The 18,504-nt window shown below is 42.6% G+C and overlaps 2 protein-coding genes across 2 annotated transcripts; one reads left to right on the top strand and one right to left on the bottom strand.

Moving 5' to 3' along the window:
• Positions 1-7,496: 7,496 nt before the first annotated feature.
• LOC127777736 (uncharacterized) lies at positions 7,497-14,871 on the top strand. The gene is made up of 10 exons (XM_052304355.1): positions 7,497-8,159; positions 9,395-9,481; positions 11,350-11,391; positions 11,459-11,564; positions 11,945-12,009; positions 12,089-12,133; positions 12,232-12,339; positions 12,426-12,513; positions 12,937-12,983; positions 14,214-14,871. Exons 1-10 carry the CDS (start codon positions 7,578-7,580, stop codon positions 14,295-14,297), a joined length of 1,254 nt encoding a protein of 417 aa, XP_052160315.1. The 5' UTR covers positions 7,497-7,577; the 3' UTR covers positions 14,298-14,871.
• Positions 14,872-16,411: 1,540 nt separating this feature from the next.
• LOC127776609 (peroxidase P7-like) lies at positions 16,412-17,884 on the bottom strand. The gene is made up of 3 exons (XM_052303073.1): positions 17,559-17,884; positions 17,263-17,454; positions 16,412-17,185 (listed from the first exon to the last, which is right to left on the bottom strand). Exons 1-3 carry the CDS (start codon positions 17,769-17,771, stop codon positions 16,634-16,636), a joined length of 957 nt encoding a protein of 318 aa, XP_052159033.1. The 5' UTR covers positions 17,772-17,884; the 3' UTR covers positions 16,412-16,633.
• Between the last annotated feature and the right edge of the window lie 620 nt (positions 17,885-18,504).

An 18,504-nucleotide genomic window follows, 5' to 3' on the forward strand; every position in this document is an offset into this window, starting at 1 on the left:
GGATGGCATTTCGGTTGGGAAGTTGATTGGATTATTGTGATTGATAGCGAGAAAAAGCAAGGGAGTGGGTAGCCGCCTAGCTAGCTTAGCCGCTTATTAGCAGGTTGGTTGGTGCACAGTACATGTTATGTTAGTGTTACAAGTGTACCTGCGAGATTGTAGGTAGCTGAATACTCGTAGTAGCTGATTCGCTCAACTGTTGATCCCTTAATCATTGCTAATCTGCCGCTGTCACCGATTAAACAGTGTCTGTTTGGTGTGCAGCAGCTGTGAACTGTGAGGTATCAAGCATAATTCGATTGATCCCCAAATGTGCTGCACTGCATGTGTGTGCAACCGAAATGGCGACTTAGTATTATTGAGATCGGCGGGTGATGACGCCGGGCGGGCGGCGTTTGATGGCCGGAGCTAAAAGGGAGAAGGCGGCTTCACGAGCCGTGGCTACGGTGACTCGTGAACAAACACGGCTTTGGGTTGGGGAAGTCAGAGCAGCGCCGGCCACACGGACCACGGTACGGGGATGTCGCCTTAACGGTGAAGCAGACGGTGCACCGGAAAGAAGTTGACCCAGGAAATAACCAACGGACGGCCGCACGTTCTTTAACCCGTGATGGGGTATCTGTTGTATTTCAAATAGCATGGTGGCCCACACAGCTTTCGCGACTAGCATCATTATATTTTCTCTCATATAATAGTATATATGTTTTCTTAATATATTATTCAAATATATTAAAATGACAACATAATTTTAAATTTTGCAATAACTTTACGAAACTACTACTAATGGGTAATATTCATATTGTATTTTGTATATGTGGTAGTTATTAATTATTTTTAATATCAAATTTTAATTATTTGTAAATTATATCTATTTCTATATGGACTCTAGACTCGTCTTTTAATATTTTTTTTAGTTTCAAATTTTCTGTAAATTGTATTTCTATATAGACTCTATGCTCTTCTTTTAATATTATTTATTTTTATTTCTGAATTTTTATTATTTTTAATTGTATTTCTATGTGGATTCTAAACTCATCTTTCAATATTCTTTAATTTTTAATTTCGAATTTCAGTTACTTCTAAATTGCATTCCTATATTGACTTTAAATTGTTCTTTCCATGATTTTCTTAATCTCGAATTTTAGTTATTTGTAAATTGTTTTTATATACGGACTCTAAACTCTACTTTTAATTTATTTATGTTTATTCTGAATTTTAGTTAGTTTTAAATTCCTATATGGACTCTATACTCTACTTCTAATATTCCTTATTTTTTAATTTCGAATTTCTATTTTTCTCTTAATTGTATTTCTATATAAACTCTATACTCTACTTCTAATATTCCTTATTTTTAATTCTGAATTTTTATTATTTCCTAATTGTATTTCTATATGGACTCTATACTCTACTTCTAATATTTCTTATTTTTAATTCTGAATTTCAGTTATTTCTTAATTGTATTTCCATATGGACTCTAGTCTACTCTTCTAATATTCCTTATTTTTTAATTTCGAATTTCAACTATTTCTAAATTGTATTTCTATATGGACTCTAGTCTCCTCTTATAATATTTCTTTTTTTTAATTTCAAATTTCAGCTATTTCTAAATTGTATTTCTATATGAACTCTGCCTTTTCTTTTTCTCTGATTAATATGAGAATTTCTAAACCATGAGAGTGAACGTGGAGGCTCCTTTTTCTATTCCTCTAGTAATATAATAGATTGCTTTTAAAAAAATTTTAATAAATGTTTTATTACCAGGAGCAACACTCAAACTATAGTTATCAAATGTGACGGTGAAGTGTGCCGCTCAGTTTTCGTGATGGTTAGACTTATCGAGTTGTACGAATCAATAAACTGCTCGGTAAACCGGGTAACCAAGAAAAAAATTACACTAAAATTCAAACTTTTTCGTAAAGTTTGTATTATTTTGATCAGTTTTTTTTCTTAACCAAGCAATAATCGTGATTCTCGACAGAACCGATAAAGTTTTGTTAAGTTAGGCTCTGTTTGATTCAGCTTAGGATTATTATAATCTAACTTATTAGTAGTAAGTTGAAACAAACAAGTAAATTATTATAGCAGATTATTACTCCCTCCATTTTTTAATAGATGACGTCATTGACTTTTTCTCACATGTTTGATCATTCGTCTTATTCAAAAAATTTACGTAATTATAATTTATTTTGTTATGAGTTGTTTTATCACTCATAGTACTTTAAGTGTGATTTATATCTTATACATTCGCATAAAATTTTTGAATAAGACGAATGGTCAAACATTTGAGAAAAAGTCAACGGCGTCGTCTATTAAAAAACGCAGGTAGTATCATTTAATAAGCTGATCTAGAGGAGCTTTTTTTCATATTATTGAGTGGCTAAAGACCCACTACTCCTACATACTTGAGAAAAATTACCCACCTATGCCATCAACCTAACAGATAGCTGAGGGCATTATAGACTTTAGCTTATCAAACCCAATAATCCATACCTCCAATAATCCAGACAAACAAACAACTCACAGCTTATTATATATCAGCTTATTATAATCCAGCTTATAGTAATCTGGATTAATAATATAGATTATAATAATCATAAACTGAAACAAACAGGGCCTTAATCCCTCCCACGAAGGTTGAGGGGGATTTGGAGGGGTGGAATTAATCCACCTCAATTCCCTCCAACCCTTAGGCCTGCGTTCTTTTCTGTGGGCTGAGAACTCCTTCCCTCCGCATGGCAAATAGAGCAATTTATTAACGTTTGATTAATTAAGTGTTTGTTTTTTTTAAAAAAATGGATCAATGTGATTTTTTAAAGCAACTTTCATATAGAACTTTTTTTTCAAAAAACACACCGTGTAACAGTTTAAAAAGTGTGCGCACGGAATACGAGGAAAAGGGGTTGGGAACACTGAGCAAAGAACACAGCCTTAGTTTTGTTAATCCTTATGGTTTTGTTCGGTTAATCCATTCACTAAGAGAGATTGAAGCCTGGGCTTATTTGTTTAGGCTTAGATTTATTGGCGCTTATATGATTTATAAGCCGATAAATTGAAAGTTCTAAGTTTAATGGTGGTGTCATAAGCCAAAAAAAATTTTTTTTTTCTTAACAGTGAGTGATTTATAGTTTTAGAAAAGCCAAATGAAAAGTACTTTTTGGCTTATAAGCCTATAAACAAAGAGGGTCTTAAGTGAGATTAATTTCACACCTCAATAAAACCTTATCGGAAGAATATAAAGAGCGGCGGGAGGGGCGCGGGTGGAATTTTTGCAAAAAGGTCCTCCGCTTCGCGTGTAATTCGGTCGAGCTCCCCCCGTGATCAGTATCCCTAAGTGGATGCTTTACTTATAGGCCCTTCGAAAGACTAGATATTCTATGCGAAGGAGAGAAAAATCGCTAATTAGGACCGCGCTGTAGAACTTGAAAGGAGAGGGGCTTTTGTGCAAAACGGCGCGCACTAACCCCCCGCCCCAACCCTAGTGTATATAAGTTGAATAGGCCCTCAAGGAGCAGCATTCCCTGAATGCACCGGGCTGTAACAGTAACATAGTAGTATTCTTTCTCGGATTGACTCCATCAAATATTGCTCCAATATAATTCGCATCCCTCAATCATGATAACAAATATATTAACCCTCACCCCCTAACTATTTAAACGGATGTAATTTAATTCCCTTAGCGGCTTTGAGAGTTGTTTTCGCTAACATGGCATGTTGACGCAGTCCAACTGGCTGACTCAAGATGTAGAACCCATATGTCAGTGTCACATTTCTTTTTCCCTTCCCTTTTCTTCTCTCACTCTTCCTTTCCTCTCTACTACCATGACGATGGCAGCCTCGAGAGGCCGGTCAGTCTAGATAGTGGCATGTGCGGCAAAGAAGCTAGCGCCCTGATGGCGGGCATGGTCAACCATCCTCATGCCCCCTACCCACGTCGACGTCAAACACTATTAGCCAGCATCCCCACCTCCTCCCTCTCTGCCCTGGTGTAGCCATCGAGCTCACTCCCTGCCTTCCTCTCTAGTGGTATGGCGGGGACGTACTAGTCAAGGAAGTCGAATAGGAGACGGTTGATGGTGTCGGCGCGGTAGGTGGCGTCAATGAGCCATCTGATCCCAGGTTGGGGGAGAGCGGTGTTCCAACTGAGGGCAACGCTTTGGGCTTGAGCTTCGGCGCCAACCGACTCTAGTGAGGCCCACGTGCATGGGGACAGAGTGGATATGGCGGCACAGACGCTGGAGGAACAAGCATGGTTGGAGGAAGCAGATCTAGTGGCAGGCAAGATGCTGAACCTCGAGTAGGGGTGAAAACGGAGCGGATATTATCCGATCCGATCTGCTCCGAATCCGTCCGAAGTGAGGATATGGTAAGGGTTTTTATATATCCGTCCGGATGCGGATAGTTGCATGCGGATGCGGATATGGTATCGGTAATATCCGACGGATACGGATTATCCGCTATTTTAAGCGGATTATCCAATAAACGTTTTGGCGGATAATCCGAATTTCACAGCCCATATAACCACTCAAATTGGCCCATTTGACATGAGCGTTTTCATCATGTAAAGATTCAGCCCATCCAGGTCCACCTTATCCATCAATCTATCCAGGAGTTCAGTCCGTGACTCCGTCGGCATCGCGTCAACCAATTTTTTCATCGAGACTTCTCTCGATCATCTCCTTTTGACCTTAGCTGCATATGTGTAATTATGTCATATGCAATATGCAATTCATTAGTAGTACTGTATGAGAATTGGACATCATTTGTGGACCTCCAATGTTCTATCACCTATGTCATGTGATATTATTTTTTTCTAACATTTGTGAACTTCTATGTCTTACGTGTTATGTGAATACGATATATCGTGATGTCAATATTGTATGTGTCGATTACATACTTTTGGACAGAAGACAGGTCAATGTTAACAACTTGACATTATATTATGATGTGATCGGTACTTTCATGAGTCATATGAATTGTGATATTGGTACCTCATTGTTGCTCATTGTATAGATGATCAGATGTTATATCGATTGTATATACATGTCACATCTGATTATTTTCATCCGTTTTCGAGTCGAGTCCGCACCGACTCCGCACCATTTCCGACATCCGAAATAATCCGCTCCGCATCCGCACATTATCCACACCGCCTCTGAATCCGATTAAAAAATATGGTATAGGATATGGTATGACTACTATCCGTTTGAACCCGATCCATTTTCACCCCTAAGAAAGAGGAGAAAATAAGAAAAGGAATAATTCCACTTTGACTCCCTTAAAAGTGACCCGAATCTAATTCATGACCCTCAACCGCAAAACCGGATAGGACGACTCCTCGAACTATTGAAACCAGTGCAAGTTGACTCCCTTAGTGGTTTTGGAGAGCGGTTTTGCTGATGTGGCGCTGACGTGGCGATGCTGACCTAGTCTTCATCCCACGTGGCGCTTACGTGGCAGTAGAATTAAAGATTCATCTGTGGGACCTATCTGTGATGCACACATTAAAAAATATTATGGCCCACTGACATGTGGAGCCCACATGTCATCCCCTCTCTCTTCTCCTTCCTCCTCCATCTCTCCCTTCTCTCTTTTATCTCTCATGGCGCAATCGGCGGTCTGGGCGGCGACGGTGGGTGGGAGTTGGAGCGGGCGGCGGTGGTGGGCGAGGGTTCCCCACCTGCGAGCGGAGCAGCAGAAGCAAAGCAGAGCGGAGCGCGTACGAAGAAGCCACCGCCACCACTGGTGGCCGCCGCCTTCCTCGGCCCCGACTCCCCTATCCAGGAGACCTCCCAGACGGCCTACATCTCGCCGACTCCTCAAGATCCTCGTCCACAGTATGCGCGCGCGACACGCGTCGAACACCTTGTGTTTCTTGGGGTCGGTGCTCATGTGCGGCGACGTGCAGCGGCGCGGGAGTCGCCGTGGCGCCGATGGGGGTGATCCTGGGCAAGGAGGTGGACGGATTCTCGGTGTGTGGAAATTATGGATACCCCATACCTACACGGCATGTATAGTCCGACTGGGTATAGGGTGCCATGTATAGATAGAATATCCTTAAAAGGACTCGGGTTAAATTCCAAACTTGTACGTCAAGGAAATATCCGGGATCCTAGTCGGTTACGATTGTATCTTATCTGTAACTACCTATTCCGTTAGGGATATGGACTGTGCTTTGTAATGCGGACCCCTTCCCCTATATAAGGAGGGGTCCGAGTGCCTCTAGGGGCACGATTTTTCTCCCAGATCATACGATCAATAATACACTTGGCGGATCAATCCCAGGACAGGAGTAGGGTATTACTTCTTGATTAAGAAGGCCTGAACATGTATAAAATTCCTTGTCTCTCAACCCTTCTACTTTTTCAGCTTGATAGCCACCCCCTTTAATATTGCCGAAATCTTGTTTCGACACCGTGTGTGTCGTCGACGCCTTCCCGCTGCCGTGTTGCGCCGGTGGCGCCTTCATCCAGGCCATCGACCTCCGCTACATCGAGGGCATGCTCGCCATGCTCAACAAAACCGACAGGTAACGAGCGCACGTTGATCTGTTCTTCTTGTGTTCTTGGTCGTGTCGTGGTTTCTTCTTGCCTTGCTTACCTACCTCCGTGCTCTTGCCTCACCATGTTCATCGCTTCTTGTTTCGGTGGTGAGATTCTTGATCTGAGGTGTTGAAATGTTCTGACCGTAATATCCAGAATCGTCGTTTGCATTTAAATTTCATTAAAGAACGGAGAATCAACCGGTGAAATGCATCGTATGTAGCAATGCCGTCCAATTTCTTCAGGATTTTTTAGTAAAATCGTGGAATCATGCGTCAGGGTAATGTTTAGCCATTAGGTGTTCGACCAATTGACCAAGAGAATACATGGCAGTGGAACCCACAATATTTTAATATTATGTGTGAATCACAGATGGGTCCCACAGATATTTCTTTTAATTCTAATGCCACATAAGCGCCACGTGGGACGAAGACTAGGTCAACATCGTCACGTCAACGCCACATCAGCAAAACCGCTCTCCAAAACCGCTAAAAGAGTCAAATTGTGTTGGTTTCAATAGTTCGGGAAGTCATCCTATCCGGTTTTGCGGTTGAGGGTTACAGATTAGATTCGGGTCACTTTTAAGGAAGTCAAAGTGAATAAAGAGGGGAGAAGAAAATGTGACACTAGCCTATGGGTCTCACATGGTAAGTCAGCCGGTTGGATCGGGTCAACAAGCTATATTTTACACCGGTTTCAGTAGTTATAGGGTAAGATATCTGAAATTATAATTGAGAGATACGAATTACATTCGACCTATCTTTGAGGACGTCTTAGTGGACTTATTCCTTCCCAGCTAACAGAAAAACAGCCCAATATTTAGCCCAAATCCCCAACCCACATGACTGAGCATCTGGGCTGAACCAGCACATAAACTCGCACGGAAAAAGCCCATCAACAAAACCGATCCGGCCCAGTACCGGTGCCTCCATTTCACACTCGCTTCGATCTTCGATCTCTCTCCCCTTCTCCCCACACCCCACTAAAACCCCAGGCCTCGCCAGCCGCCGCCGGCCGCCGCCACTCCCCGCCATCGCCATGGCTCACCTCCGCCTCCTCCTCTCCCACTCCAGCCGCCACCACCCCCAGCCGCACCGTCTCATCTCGCTCCTCCGCTTCTCCTCTAACACCGGCTCCGGCTCCGGCTCCGGCCCAACGCCGCCGCCCATCAAGCCCGTGTCCTACGCCCCGAAGCCGCAGCCAGCGCCCGAGGAGGCTCCCGCCGCCGCGGAGGAGGCTGCCCCGAGCGATGACCCCGGGTCTCGGCCCCCGCCGCCGCCAAGGAGATCGCAGGGGCCACCACAACGGCAGCAGTGGACGCGGGAGGAGATGCGGTTCGTGAAGGACGCGGGGCCCTCGATCACGCCGGTGTCGTACCCGGCCAGGGTCGCGCCGCTGCCGGAGGACCGTCCGGCGGAGGAGGCACCCCCGGAGGGGCCGGCGGACGAGGGGCTGCGGGGAGAGGGGGAGCGGATCGAGATGGACGCCACGCGGGCCAGGAGGAGCTTCTTCGGGATGCAGGCGGAGGAGGAGCAGGCGCCATACCCGACGCTCATACCCGTCGAGAAGCGGCCGCAGAAGGTCGCCATTGATCTCGTCGACGCCATCCGCGAAATCAAGGTCTGTCACTCTTGCTCGTGATTTTTCTCCGTGCGGTTTGAATTGCAATTCGTTTTGCATTTGAAGATAATACCCATGATGTGGTGATGCATTTTTCTATTACGGTGTAATTGGCACCTGGGTAATAGATACTAGTAGATCCAAACTTTACATTCGACTGTCATTCTGGCAGTTGCATGTCGGCTAGCTTTGCAGCATCACTATCAAATATCAATGCAGAACTGCTGAACTAGTATGAAAGATCAACTGGTATTTTAGTGATTGCCTGATCGGCGATAGGAAGTTCAAACATATGCAAATCTCATACCGATTTTGATGTGGAAGCCTGGGAAGTTGGTTGAGCTCAGTCTAATGACTGTCTTCTCTGCTATACACGGAATAGCTACTGAAAATAAACATGATCATGCAAGTATTGTGTCATTTTTAAAACATACATCTGTTTACTTCTGAAAGAACTATAGCTCATCAGATAATTTGGTATGGCCACCTCTTAGTTACGAAGTGTTCAAAACTTTCCACTCCTTCAGTCCCACCCAGGGTTTCCCAAACCGCCGGGGCCGGGGTTACCGCGCCCCGTCGGTAAGCACGGTTACCACACGGTAACCGTGAAAAACCGTACAAAACCGTGCAAAATTTATCAAAAATTCAAATTATTTTTTAAATTTATTTGAATTTAAGGAGGTTACCGCGGTATTTATATTACCGTACCCCCGCGGTAAGCTCGGTAACCGCGCGGTTACCGACGGTAAGTCGAACCCTGGTCCCACCACTTCTTTCCATTAGTTAGTGAGAGAATTATAGATAAAACACTTAAATTTGATATTGGCAAAATCCTGAAAATTTCTGCAAATTTATTCACTAAAAAATATCCGTTCAAACGTTTTACCATCTTATTTTATTTCCTCTGTTGCTTCAATTTTATGCTATTTGGAGCAGAATATGATCTTTTACAAATATTGTTTCTCCAATGTTGGTTACAGCCCTAGATATTATGTTTTATTGTAGATAGATGTTGGTATATACATTTAGATCCTCTATTCAATGTTGCAATCTAATGGTTCAATACTTTATTTGATAGTCATACAAGTTAAGATGACATGAAAACTTGGAAAGTTCCATAGAAATATTGGGTTAAGCAACTTTTTGCATGCTTTACTCTTTCTTAAAACATGAAAATCAACCTAATTGGCTGATGAAAAATGAAGTTTTCTTACTTTTTGCTCTTCTGTTTCCAGACCAGTGCAAATGAAAAGAAGCGGAATTTTACCGAAACAGTTGAAGCTCATGTAATGTTAGGTGTTGATCCACGTCGTGGTGACCAGGTTTGCTGCGCTATATGTATAAACTAGATAATTTTGTAGTGCTAAGTTTTTATTGCTTACTTCTCTAACATGGAAGTGTAGCATTGTCATTAGTCATTACATTGCATTTCTGACTGCCGGCTTCATTGCTTGCTTTACTTTCAAGACAGGTTTAGTTTACTCAATCCAGCCAGCCTTTATTTCAGCTAGTGGGTTTGTACACTGTGTTTAGAAAGCATTATGTGCTAGGCAGGTATCAGTAGGACATATAGACCCTAGAGGCCCCTGCACAGCTGACAGTGCAAAATCCATGTTTAAACAGAAATGTATTAGAATACCAGAATGACAAATAGACATGCTATTTTCAGAAGAAGCAAACATCAAGAATTCATGTTCCTGTACATCCATTTTTCAAATAAGCAATGTAAAGTTTGTAGAATTGTAGCTGCACCTTGCATAAGTATATGAAATATGCTTAGGTCCCCTTTGTTTCCGCTTAGGTTTTTAAGCTGACTTTTCATTTTCAGCTTTTATGGTTAATAAGCCAGTAGTTTTTATGTCGCAATGTCAAGGGTGTAGTCCAAACACTAATCCACATAAACCAAAACAAGCTACTCAAACCTGGCTTTTGACTTAATAAGGATGCTTATGATTTATGACTTAAAAAGCCAAAGCTGTCCATTTGTTTGGGCTCTGGCTTATAAGCCCAAACAAAGAGGGCCTTAGATTGGCTAGTGACATTTTTTTTAGAACACGCAGGAGATCTGTGTATCGTTTCATTAAGATAGATAAGAAAAGGTGTACGGTGTTAGAGAAAGACTCCGACACCCGCCCACCAGGGATACAAGAGAATAGCACACACCCAAAGGAAAAAGAAAACCCAAACTAGTGCATTAGTAGCCCAGTCCTAGTAAAGAGATCACGGAGCCTAGCAGCTCCTGCTAGGCGCCAAAGAGCGCCCTCATTAGCGATGGCTCGGAGGACATCAGCCAAGCATGGGGTAGCGCCATTAAACACACAATTGTTCATGTGCTTCCAAATTTCCCAAGCGACCAAGATGATTAAAGAGTTTAGCCCTTTCTTCTCATTAGTAGGTAAACCCCTTACCGTTCTTGACCACCAATTGGCAAACCTAGCAGTAACCTGGGTTGGAAAGCTAGAGTAGCCAAGCCGTTGCAGGACCAAACACCATACTTGTCGAGAAAACACACAAGTGACTAGGATGTGATTAATAGTTTCCTGAGCTTGATCACATAATGGACATGTAGGTGGGTGTTGAAGTCCTCGCTTGTCTAACCGGTCTGCTGTCCAACAACGATTATTAATTGCCAACCATATAAACAATTTGCATTTCAAAGGCGCCCAACTCTTTCAAATTCTTCTCCAAGGTGCAATTGAAGTGGCAAGATGACGCCTAGTGCCTAGTCAGCCTCTTTGGTCGCTTTTTAGAACTATGTGTGTATCAACTCTTCTTGTGTCCTAACCTCTAGTGATGAGTTATGACAGCAAAAATGTCCTAAGAGGATATGCTGATTGAGATAACCTACTACTTACAGTAATGGGAATGATTTGTGTCTGTCTATGCGTTTATTCTTGCTGTGAGGCCAGTGTTCCTCGAAAGGTGAAATCATGATGCATACAACACAAGTTAACAGAGATACTGCTGAAATGATATTATGGTGTTCTGTTACTTCTGTTGTACCCCATTTAGTTGTGATTGTTAGATTAGTGGAAAGTTACTGGCAATGCACAAGAAATGGTGAACATAGATTTTATGATGCATGATCCAATAACCAAGTCAATCAATCAATCTTATGATCTCTTTTATCTGGTTGTGGTTGTTGGATTGGTGCAAAGTTATACTGACCATATTTCTCCCTGGGTTACAGATGGTGCGTGGCGCGTTAACTTTGCCACATGGCACTGGCAAGGTACCTTTCTAAATGTAACATTTAGGTTTTCTTGACTGTTTTGTGCTGAGGTCTTCTTTACTTTTAGACTGTTAGGGTAGCGGTATTTGCAGAAGGTCCTGCAGCAGATGAAGCTAGAGCTGCTGGAGCTGATGTCGTTGGTGGTGACGAGCTGATTGAGGAGATCCGCACAGGTACTTTATTTCCTCCAATTGTTGTATAAGCTTCTTTTCTTTCTAACGACAGGCATATTTGCAAATTGCAATGCATGATACATTGTACATTGAGGATCAGGAAACTTTATCCTACTGCATTATAAGTATTAGATATAGATGAATAGTCGTTTACAAGGTTTTAAAATACTTAACATCTTTTTTTTCATGTATAAGTTATAGAAATTGTTCGGTCTCTTTTTTTTTTTCAAAAAAAAGTGATATTGCAGATAATTACCTGTCCAGTCTTTTGTTACTGCATTGCACAGTATGTTTTCAGTTAGGTATTTTCGTAGTTTTGCATCTTCAATATTCAACATCCCTGTTGATTGGAACTTTTTCATCTATGGCCATTTATATAGGAGGCGGTAAACTGAGTTTTGACAAGTGCATTGCTACCCCTATGTACATGCCTCGTCTTTCGAAGGTAGTAATGCTTATTTCTTGATACAAATTTATTTTCTGTTTGCTATATTATTAATTTCTTGACTGCTTTGCTATTTCAGGTTGCTAGAATATTGGGTCCACGCGGACTGATGCCAAATCCTAAGGTAAATATCTGTCCTTTTTGTATTTTATGGTATGGAGTGTTCTGCCTTGATGTTTTTTGTGGTACCATGAATCATTAACGTGACATATTGCTCTGTAGCTAGGGTCTGTGACAAACGATGTTTCTGGTGCTGTCAAAGCAGCAAAATCAGGCCGGGTTGATTTCAAAATAGATAAAACAGCTATAGTGCATGTTGGTCTTGGGAAGGTACGGAAGATCAGCATTGATGGAAAATTCGATATTTGTGTTGCAGCTTTGTTGCACGCCTTATTAATGTTTGTATTCTTTTGCAGATAAATTTTTCTGATGAGAATTTGCGTGAAAATATTGGTGCTTTTGTACATGCACTTCTACTTGCCAAGCCAGTGGGATTAAAGAAAAGTAAGTGGCCTATTTATATCGCATATCTTGCATCTCCTTAGTACTCTAGACACCTAGCATGAAACTGGCACTTTGATCAACATATGAATGTTTAAGCACACGGTCTTAAGAAAATATGCTAAAAATTTAATGTAAATATGCTAAAAATTTAATGTGATTGGACTTGGGTATTTATGGTCCTAGTGTTGTACTGTCAGTGCCACAATTTCATTTTTTTAAAATCACTATCAGGTTTTATAGAAAATATATCTGATTTTCACATTTTGCAACTCCAGTGGCAAAATGCCTATCAAATCATTCTAAATGGATAATGACTATTTCTTTTCATTCGACTTCTTTTTATTTGCTTCATTTCAATAGTGTTATTATTTGTTGTTTCTCTGAATCTCTTTACAAGGTATTAATGTTCTCCATTTCTTTCAGCTTCAAAGTATGTTGGATACGTGAAGAAGTTCACACTGAGTAGCACAGTAAGTTTTCTCTCTTTTCTTTATTCTGTGAAAATAGAACTATGCTGCATTTTTTTCCCATTTTATTGGGATATCATGGAATATTTCACAAGAAATAGTACAAAAATGCTAAATACCTTTAGCTGGACTTCTCATCTTCTCATGGCGTCCATTATTTGTAGGCTCCCTGAGCAAGGAATAGATTCCGTTATGTTAAATCATACAGCCGTAAAAGCTATAGGATTGGAGGCACCAGGAAACAAAGACCTAGGCTTATCTTTAGCTATGGCCATATTAGGAAGGACCCTAGTCAAACTATATCGTAATTATTATAATAATATTTAGAAAAGAGTAAATTTCACAAAATTACAGATATATTAACTAAACTATCGCAAAACTACTGATCTAAGATGATTATCACAAAACTACAGATTTAGCACTAAATTTACTAGAAAACTATAGATTTGAGGTGAAGTATCACAAAACTACACAGGTTTAGCACCAATTTAATCACAAAAGTTTGTTGTTTATAACTCAAGCATAACATTTGTTCTAAGGATTTAAACCTCAAAATCTGTAGTTTTGTCATAATTTTATTATTAAATCTGTAGTTTTGTGATACTTAGCCTTAAACAGTTAAACCTGTAGTTTTGTGATAAATTATTGTTAAATCTGTAGTTTTGTGAAATTTACTCGAAAAGAAAATAAGATTAAAAAACTTTGCACTATAAAAAAATGTTCACTTTTCAACCTTGAATGTGCTGTTTGCGTGAAAGTTCTCAGACATCTTGAGGAAAGTTTTTGGGACATTGTTAATAAAATAAAACAGTACTTAACTTATGGCTATACCAACTAGTCCATTGACTTCAAAGGTAGATGTTTCTCTCTAGTGGGGAGAAAGGTGGAAATACTGCTCGGTACTTGAGAACGTTACTAATTTATTGGGATCTGGGATGCTGCTGAAGTTTTCTTGACATGATTCACCTATTGGTTCTGTCTGTAATGTCCAATGAGAAGTATTCATAAAACTGCAACCCAAACCTTCACTGAACATTGGGAACTTGGGATGCTTTTGAAGTTGTAAAAAGCTGCACATAAGCAAGTTCATGAGTATAAGAGAAAATATCCCAAGTTATGCAATTTGTCATCTTCGACTGCAATATGTACAGTTTCTGTCTGACATTTTTTTTTTCTGCAACTTGCCCTTAAGTTGGTATTGTCTTATTGTCTTAATGGACGAATTCCTTGCAGATGGGTCCTGGATTTCCTGTAACCATACCATCGCTATCCGCGGCAGCTGATCATTATAACAATAGCAAGGTGCAAGCCAGCTAACGAAATATAATCAAGTTAAACGAACCTTTTTGCACTAGTGAACACAGCCGGCTTGCAAGTTGTGGATGGTTTGGTGATGAAGCATAGAGGCCGACCGCAGTTAGATGAATGGCTGTTTTTGACACTGGGTTAATGATTGTGGACAAAAACCTTCAAGAAACATTCAGTAGGGGATTCTTAGTTTTTTTTGCTGCTCAGCAATTATGTGACTGCGTTAAATGGCCCACCTTTGTCATCCACGGTGTTCTGCAATTTGTTGTAAGAAATGTAATTCTGAGTTTATTCTTAAACAAGATTGTAGTTCTAGCATTTTGGAGATAATAATGGTCGAGATACCGCATAATGTGATCCGACAGAATATGGCACTCGAATCGAAGGGCTATGAATGTTTTCATCAGTCAGATTATACTGGATAATGACTCAAGTGGGCCTTTGTAAAGCTACCCCAGCAGCATGGATCAAACTAGTTTGTTGGGCTTTTTTTTCTCTTGGCACGGTTAACGTCTTGATGTGGCGACATCGAGCCATCGCCTCTTCGTCCGCTTTGTAGGACCTTGGGGAACTTATTTGAAGATGGTGGTAATGGTATGTCTTCTGCTTCGAATTTTTATTATTTTCTAAAGCTTTTTAATTCTTAATTATAAAAATAAACCCTCTAAAATCTGAAGCTTTTGTCCAGCAATCCGTATGGCGTGGCAAAACAACACTCGCGCCACTCGCAACATAAGCAAGTTTTGTAATGCTACGTTAGCTAGAGTTAGCTAGAGTGGTGGGGCCAAATAAAACCAGATTGGCGTCTAGCATTGTTTTGCAATGCCATCCGAAGGTTATGATTCAAAAATTAGTTCCGTGAGAGTTTATTTTTTTATAAAAAAAGTTTAAAAAAGTAAAACAAAATCTTCTGCTTCATCACCAAACCATGAAAAGAAAAAAAAAAGCGATTAGTAACAAAAAGAATAACAATTCTTAACAAGGATGGTGCAACCTTCTAATCAGCTATAATATAGAGTTACTCCAGTCAACAAAAAACATTCAATTGAACGTGTGTCTGTCTTCTACTTGATGGGCTACCATGTGACTGATTGTGAGTTTGTGACAACGAGGAAGAAGAAATTCTTAACAAGGATAGTGCGACCGACGCGGATCAGCTAGGAAACAAGTCCAATGCATCTGCCAGGATAATATATCGCCTTTGCAAGCCAACTAAAACTTTCGTTGAACATTTTGAACTTTCGTGAGCTGCTGGATGCATCGTATCAGACGTGAGTTCGAGTTTGGAGGGCAATGGGGAAGCGATGACGAGAATAGTACTTCAGGATAGATAGGCATGGTCGATCGGCATAGCGAGCACAGCCAAGCCATTTTCCAGGTACAAGACTCATGTGTTGGTGCGTGCACTGCACGAGCACCGGCGTTTTGCTCCAAGTGGCCGGGGAAACACAGGGCCCGGCCGCGCTAACGCAACAACGCCTCGTGATATCACCAAGCCAAATTGTGCCCAAGATGAATCTCTGAAAAAGGCATTCGTAGCTTAGTGATTGCAGTGATCTAAGTAGTATTTTATGGTCCCTCGAGTTTAAATATCCAAAAGAACGAATTTTAGATTAGGTTGTTTAAGGAGCTAAGTTTCCGATTTAAAATGTTGCATATATCCGATTTGGATGCAGTGAACTGGTAAGAAAAATACCCTTCTCTCAAATAATAATAATAATAATAATAAAAGATGAATATCCAAAGCAAACGTGACGACTCTGTACTACGACGAAGCGATGTGCGTGCGTGCGCGTCACCAGCCGTCCGGCCCCTCATGCTGCCCTGGTATGGCATATGCAACTTGAATCCCATATATGTTCGATCCGTGTGCCGCTACTTGCACTATAATTATAACGTGATATTCTGGAGCCTAGTAGCTCTGGATGGGGGAGATCTGGAGATGTTATCTTTGCCCGCGCGCTGATATTTCTGTTCCCAGGGACGGATCCAAGAATTTCCTGTAGCTCAGGGGAACAAAAAAAAAAGCACACGTTGATCAGCTGTGGTTGTCGGCTTTGTCGAATGCTGGTTGCGTAGTGTGCTACTCTAGCTCGGTAGCTCTATTCATGATTTCAAGTTTGTCACAAAAACGTGTGCAACATATTTTCAAACGATTTTTTTAGCTTACAGATGATCATTGACTGACTGGCAGCTATCAAAAGATGTTTACAGCAACATTATTAATTCCACAAATAATAAAAATATTAACCAGATCACAAAAATAAATCCAAAGGAGCAGAAACAGCCATCTTGACTGTTCACTACACTTGTAGTTCTTGGACACGTTCGTCATCAGGTTGACTTTAGTTGACCTTCTTACAGTTCAGACGGACCTCGGTCGGCGTCCCGGCCGCCGGCAGGAGGGCGCCCATCCTCACCATCGCCTTGGCGAAGTCGGCGGCGAACATGCCGGCGTTGCCGGCGTACTTCCTCACCAGCGCGTCCTGCGACCCGCCGTTGAACAGCTCCTGGTCGGAGTGGAACAGCCCCTGCTTCTTCACCAGGTTCGCGTAGTAGGCGTTGTCGAACGCGTCGGGCGTCTGCACGTCGATGGGCGCCAGCGTCGTGTCGCCGCCGGACTGCGGGCACGCCTGCTGCCGGAGCGCGGCGAAGGCGGCGTCGACGTTGCCGTCGCCGAAGATGCGGCTGCGGAACGTGGCGCACCGGGCCTGCCCCAGCGTGTGCGCGCCCGACAGCGCCGTCATGTCCCGCGGCGACAGCCCCTTGTTGCCGAACATGGTGACGAGCGTGGCGAGGTCGGACCCCGGCCCCGGCAGGTTGCCGTTCGCCGCGCTCTGGCTCGCCGTCAGCGCGTCGCGGCGACCCAGCTGCACCGTCCACGTCGGCCCGCCCAGCTGCATCGGAGTAGCTTGTGTCAAAGTGCTGCATTGGGATTGGATTGCATTGGAGGTTAGCTTGTGTCAAAGCGTACCAGGTTGACGGCGTCGCGCGCGGCGAGGGCGAGGATGTCGGCGCAGGAGACGGTGGCGTTGCAGGACGCCTCGACCTGGGTCTTGATGGCGTCGATCACCTCGTACCCGCGCACCGAGTTGGCGTTCGGCCCGGCGTTCTTTTCGCCGGTGAAGTTGGCCGTGTCGTCGAGCAAGATGGACGCGTCGCACCCCTGCATCACACGACAGCCAAGCCGCACACACAAATTAACACAAACACAAACATCTCCCCCCCAACAAGACTAATGGCGAATTAAGATGGGCAATGCGATCTCACGTTGACGAAGCAGTCGTGGAAGAACATGCGGAGGATGGAGGCGCCCATCCGGGGCTCCGCCGCCACGGCCTGCGCCATCCCGGCCCTCACGATGCTCTGCACGTTCGGGCACTTGCCGTCGTAGTACCTCGTCGACAGCTGCCCGCCGGCGGCGCCTCCGGCGAAGAGCACGGCCATTACAGCAACCACCACGAGCACCCATTGAGTAGCCATTGCTCGCTGATCACAAGCACAGTTCAAGCTCGTGATCGAGCAGAGCAAGCCAGTGACACGGCAAGAGGAATATTTGCAGTGTACTACCAGTGGTTGCTTGATGAGAATTGAAGCAGAGCTCGCGGCGTATATATAGTGTGCGTAGATTGCTTGATGATTCGTGCAATGCATGGGCAGATCAATGCTCCGGGAGAGAATTTCGTGGCCGAACTCGCGTGAACTCGAGCTGGATTAGTTGATTAATTTGCATGGCCTACTCTGGCCAGATTGCTTTGATGAGATCGATGCAGAGGACGCTGGTTGGATACCCGTACGCGCATATACGCATGCATGTTCGTGTATCCATGTTTGTAAATTGCAACTTGGGCTTGACCAAAGACGTATTGGACCAGTTGACAAATTATTTTTTAATATATATTTCTTTTTGTATCTTGAAGTTTTAAAGTAGTTAAACAGACAAATCTTGAAGTTCGAATGAAATTTTGGTCCTACTATTTGTAACCAAACTGTAATCGTGCCAAGCAAAATTAACACATCTAGTTTTTAACCTGCATTTCTGTCATGCTAAGGCAAGACAGTTGCATTAGCTCTTTTTAGAACGTGAGACTTTTTCTCGATTCACCGCAACATCCTAAAAATAGGCCCTTATAAAAGGGAATCTTTCTAGCACGGTAGCACTAATAATGCACTTCAATTTGCAGTTTTGTTGGTTCACAAAGTCCTACTGTGAATC

Source organism: Oryza glaberrima, chromosome 6, assembly GCF_000147395.1.
Source record: "Oryza glaberrima chromosome 6, OglaRS2, whole genome shotgun sequence".
Lineage (NCBI taxonomy): Eukaryota > Viridiplantae > Streptophyta > Magnoliopsida > Poales > Poaceae > Oryza > Oryza glaberrima.

Coding starts and splice junctions, on each gene's coding strand:
- LOC127777736 (XM_052304355.1), top strand. CDS start 7,578: ATGGCTCACCTCCGCCTCCTCCTCTCCCACTCCAGCCGCCACCACCCC. Junction 8,160..9,394: donor ACGCCATCCGCGAAATCAAG/GTCTGTCACTCT, acceptor TTCTGTTTCCAG/ACCAGTGCAAATGAAAAGAA. Junction 12,514..12,936: donor GCCAGTGGGATTAAAGAAAA/GTAAGTGGCCTA, acceptor CATTTCTTTCAG/CTTCAAAGTATGTTGGATAC.
- LOC127776609 (XM_052303073.1), bottom strand. CDS start 17,771: ATGGCTACTCAATGGGTGCTCGTGGTGGTTGCTGTAATGGCCGTGCTC. Junction 17,455..17,558: donor TCCACGACTGCTTCGTCAAC/GTGAGATCGCAT, acceptor CGTGTGATGCAG/GGGTGCGACGCGTCCATCTT. Junction 17,186..17,262: donor CGCGCGACGCCGTCAACCTG/GTACGCTTTGAC, acceptor ACTCCGATGCAG/CTGGGCGGGCCGACGTGGAC.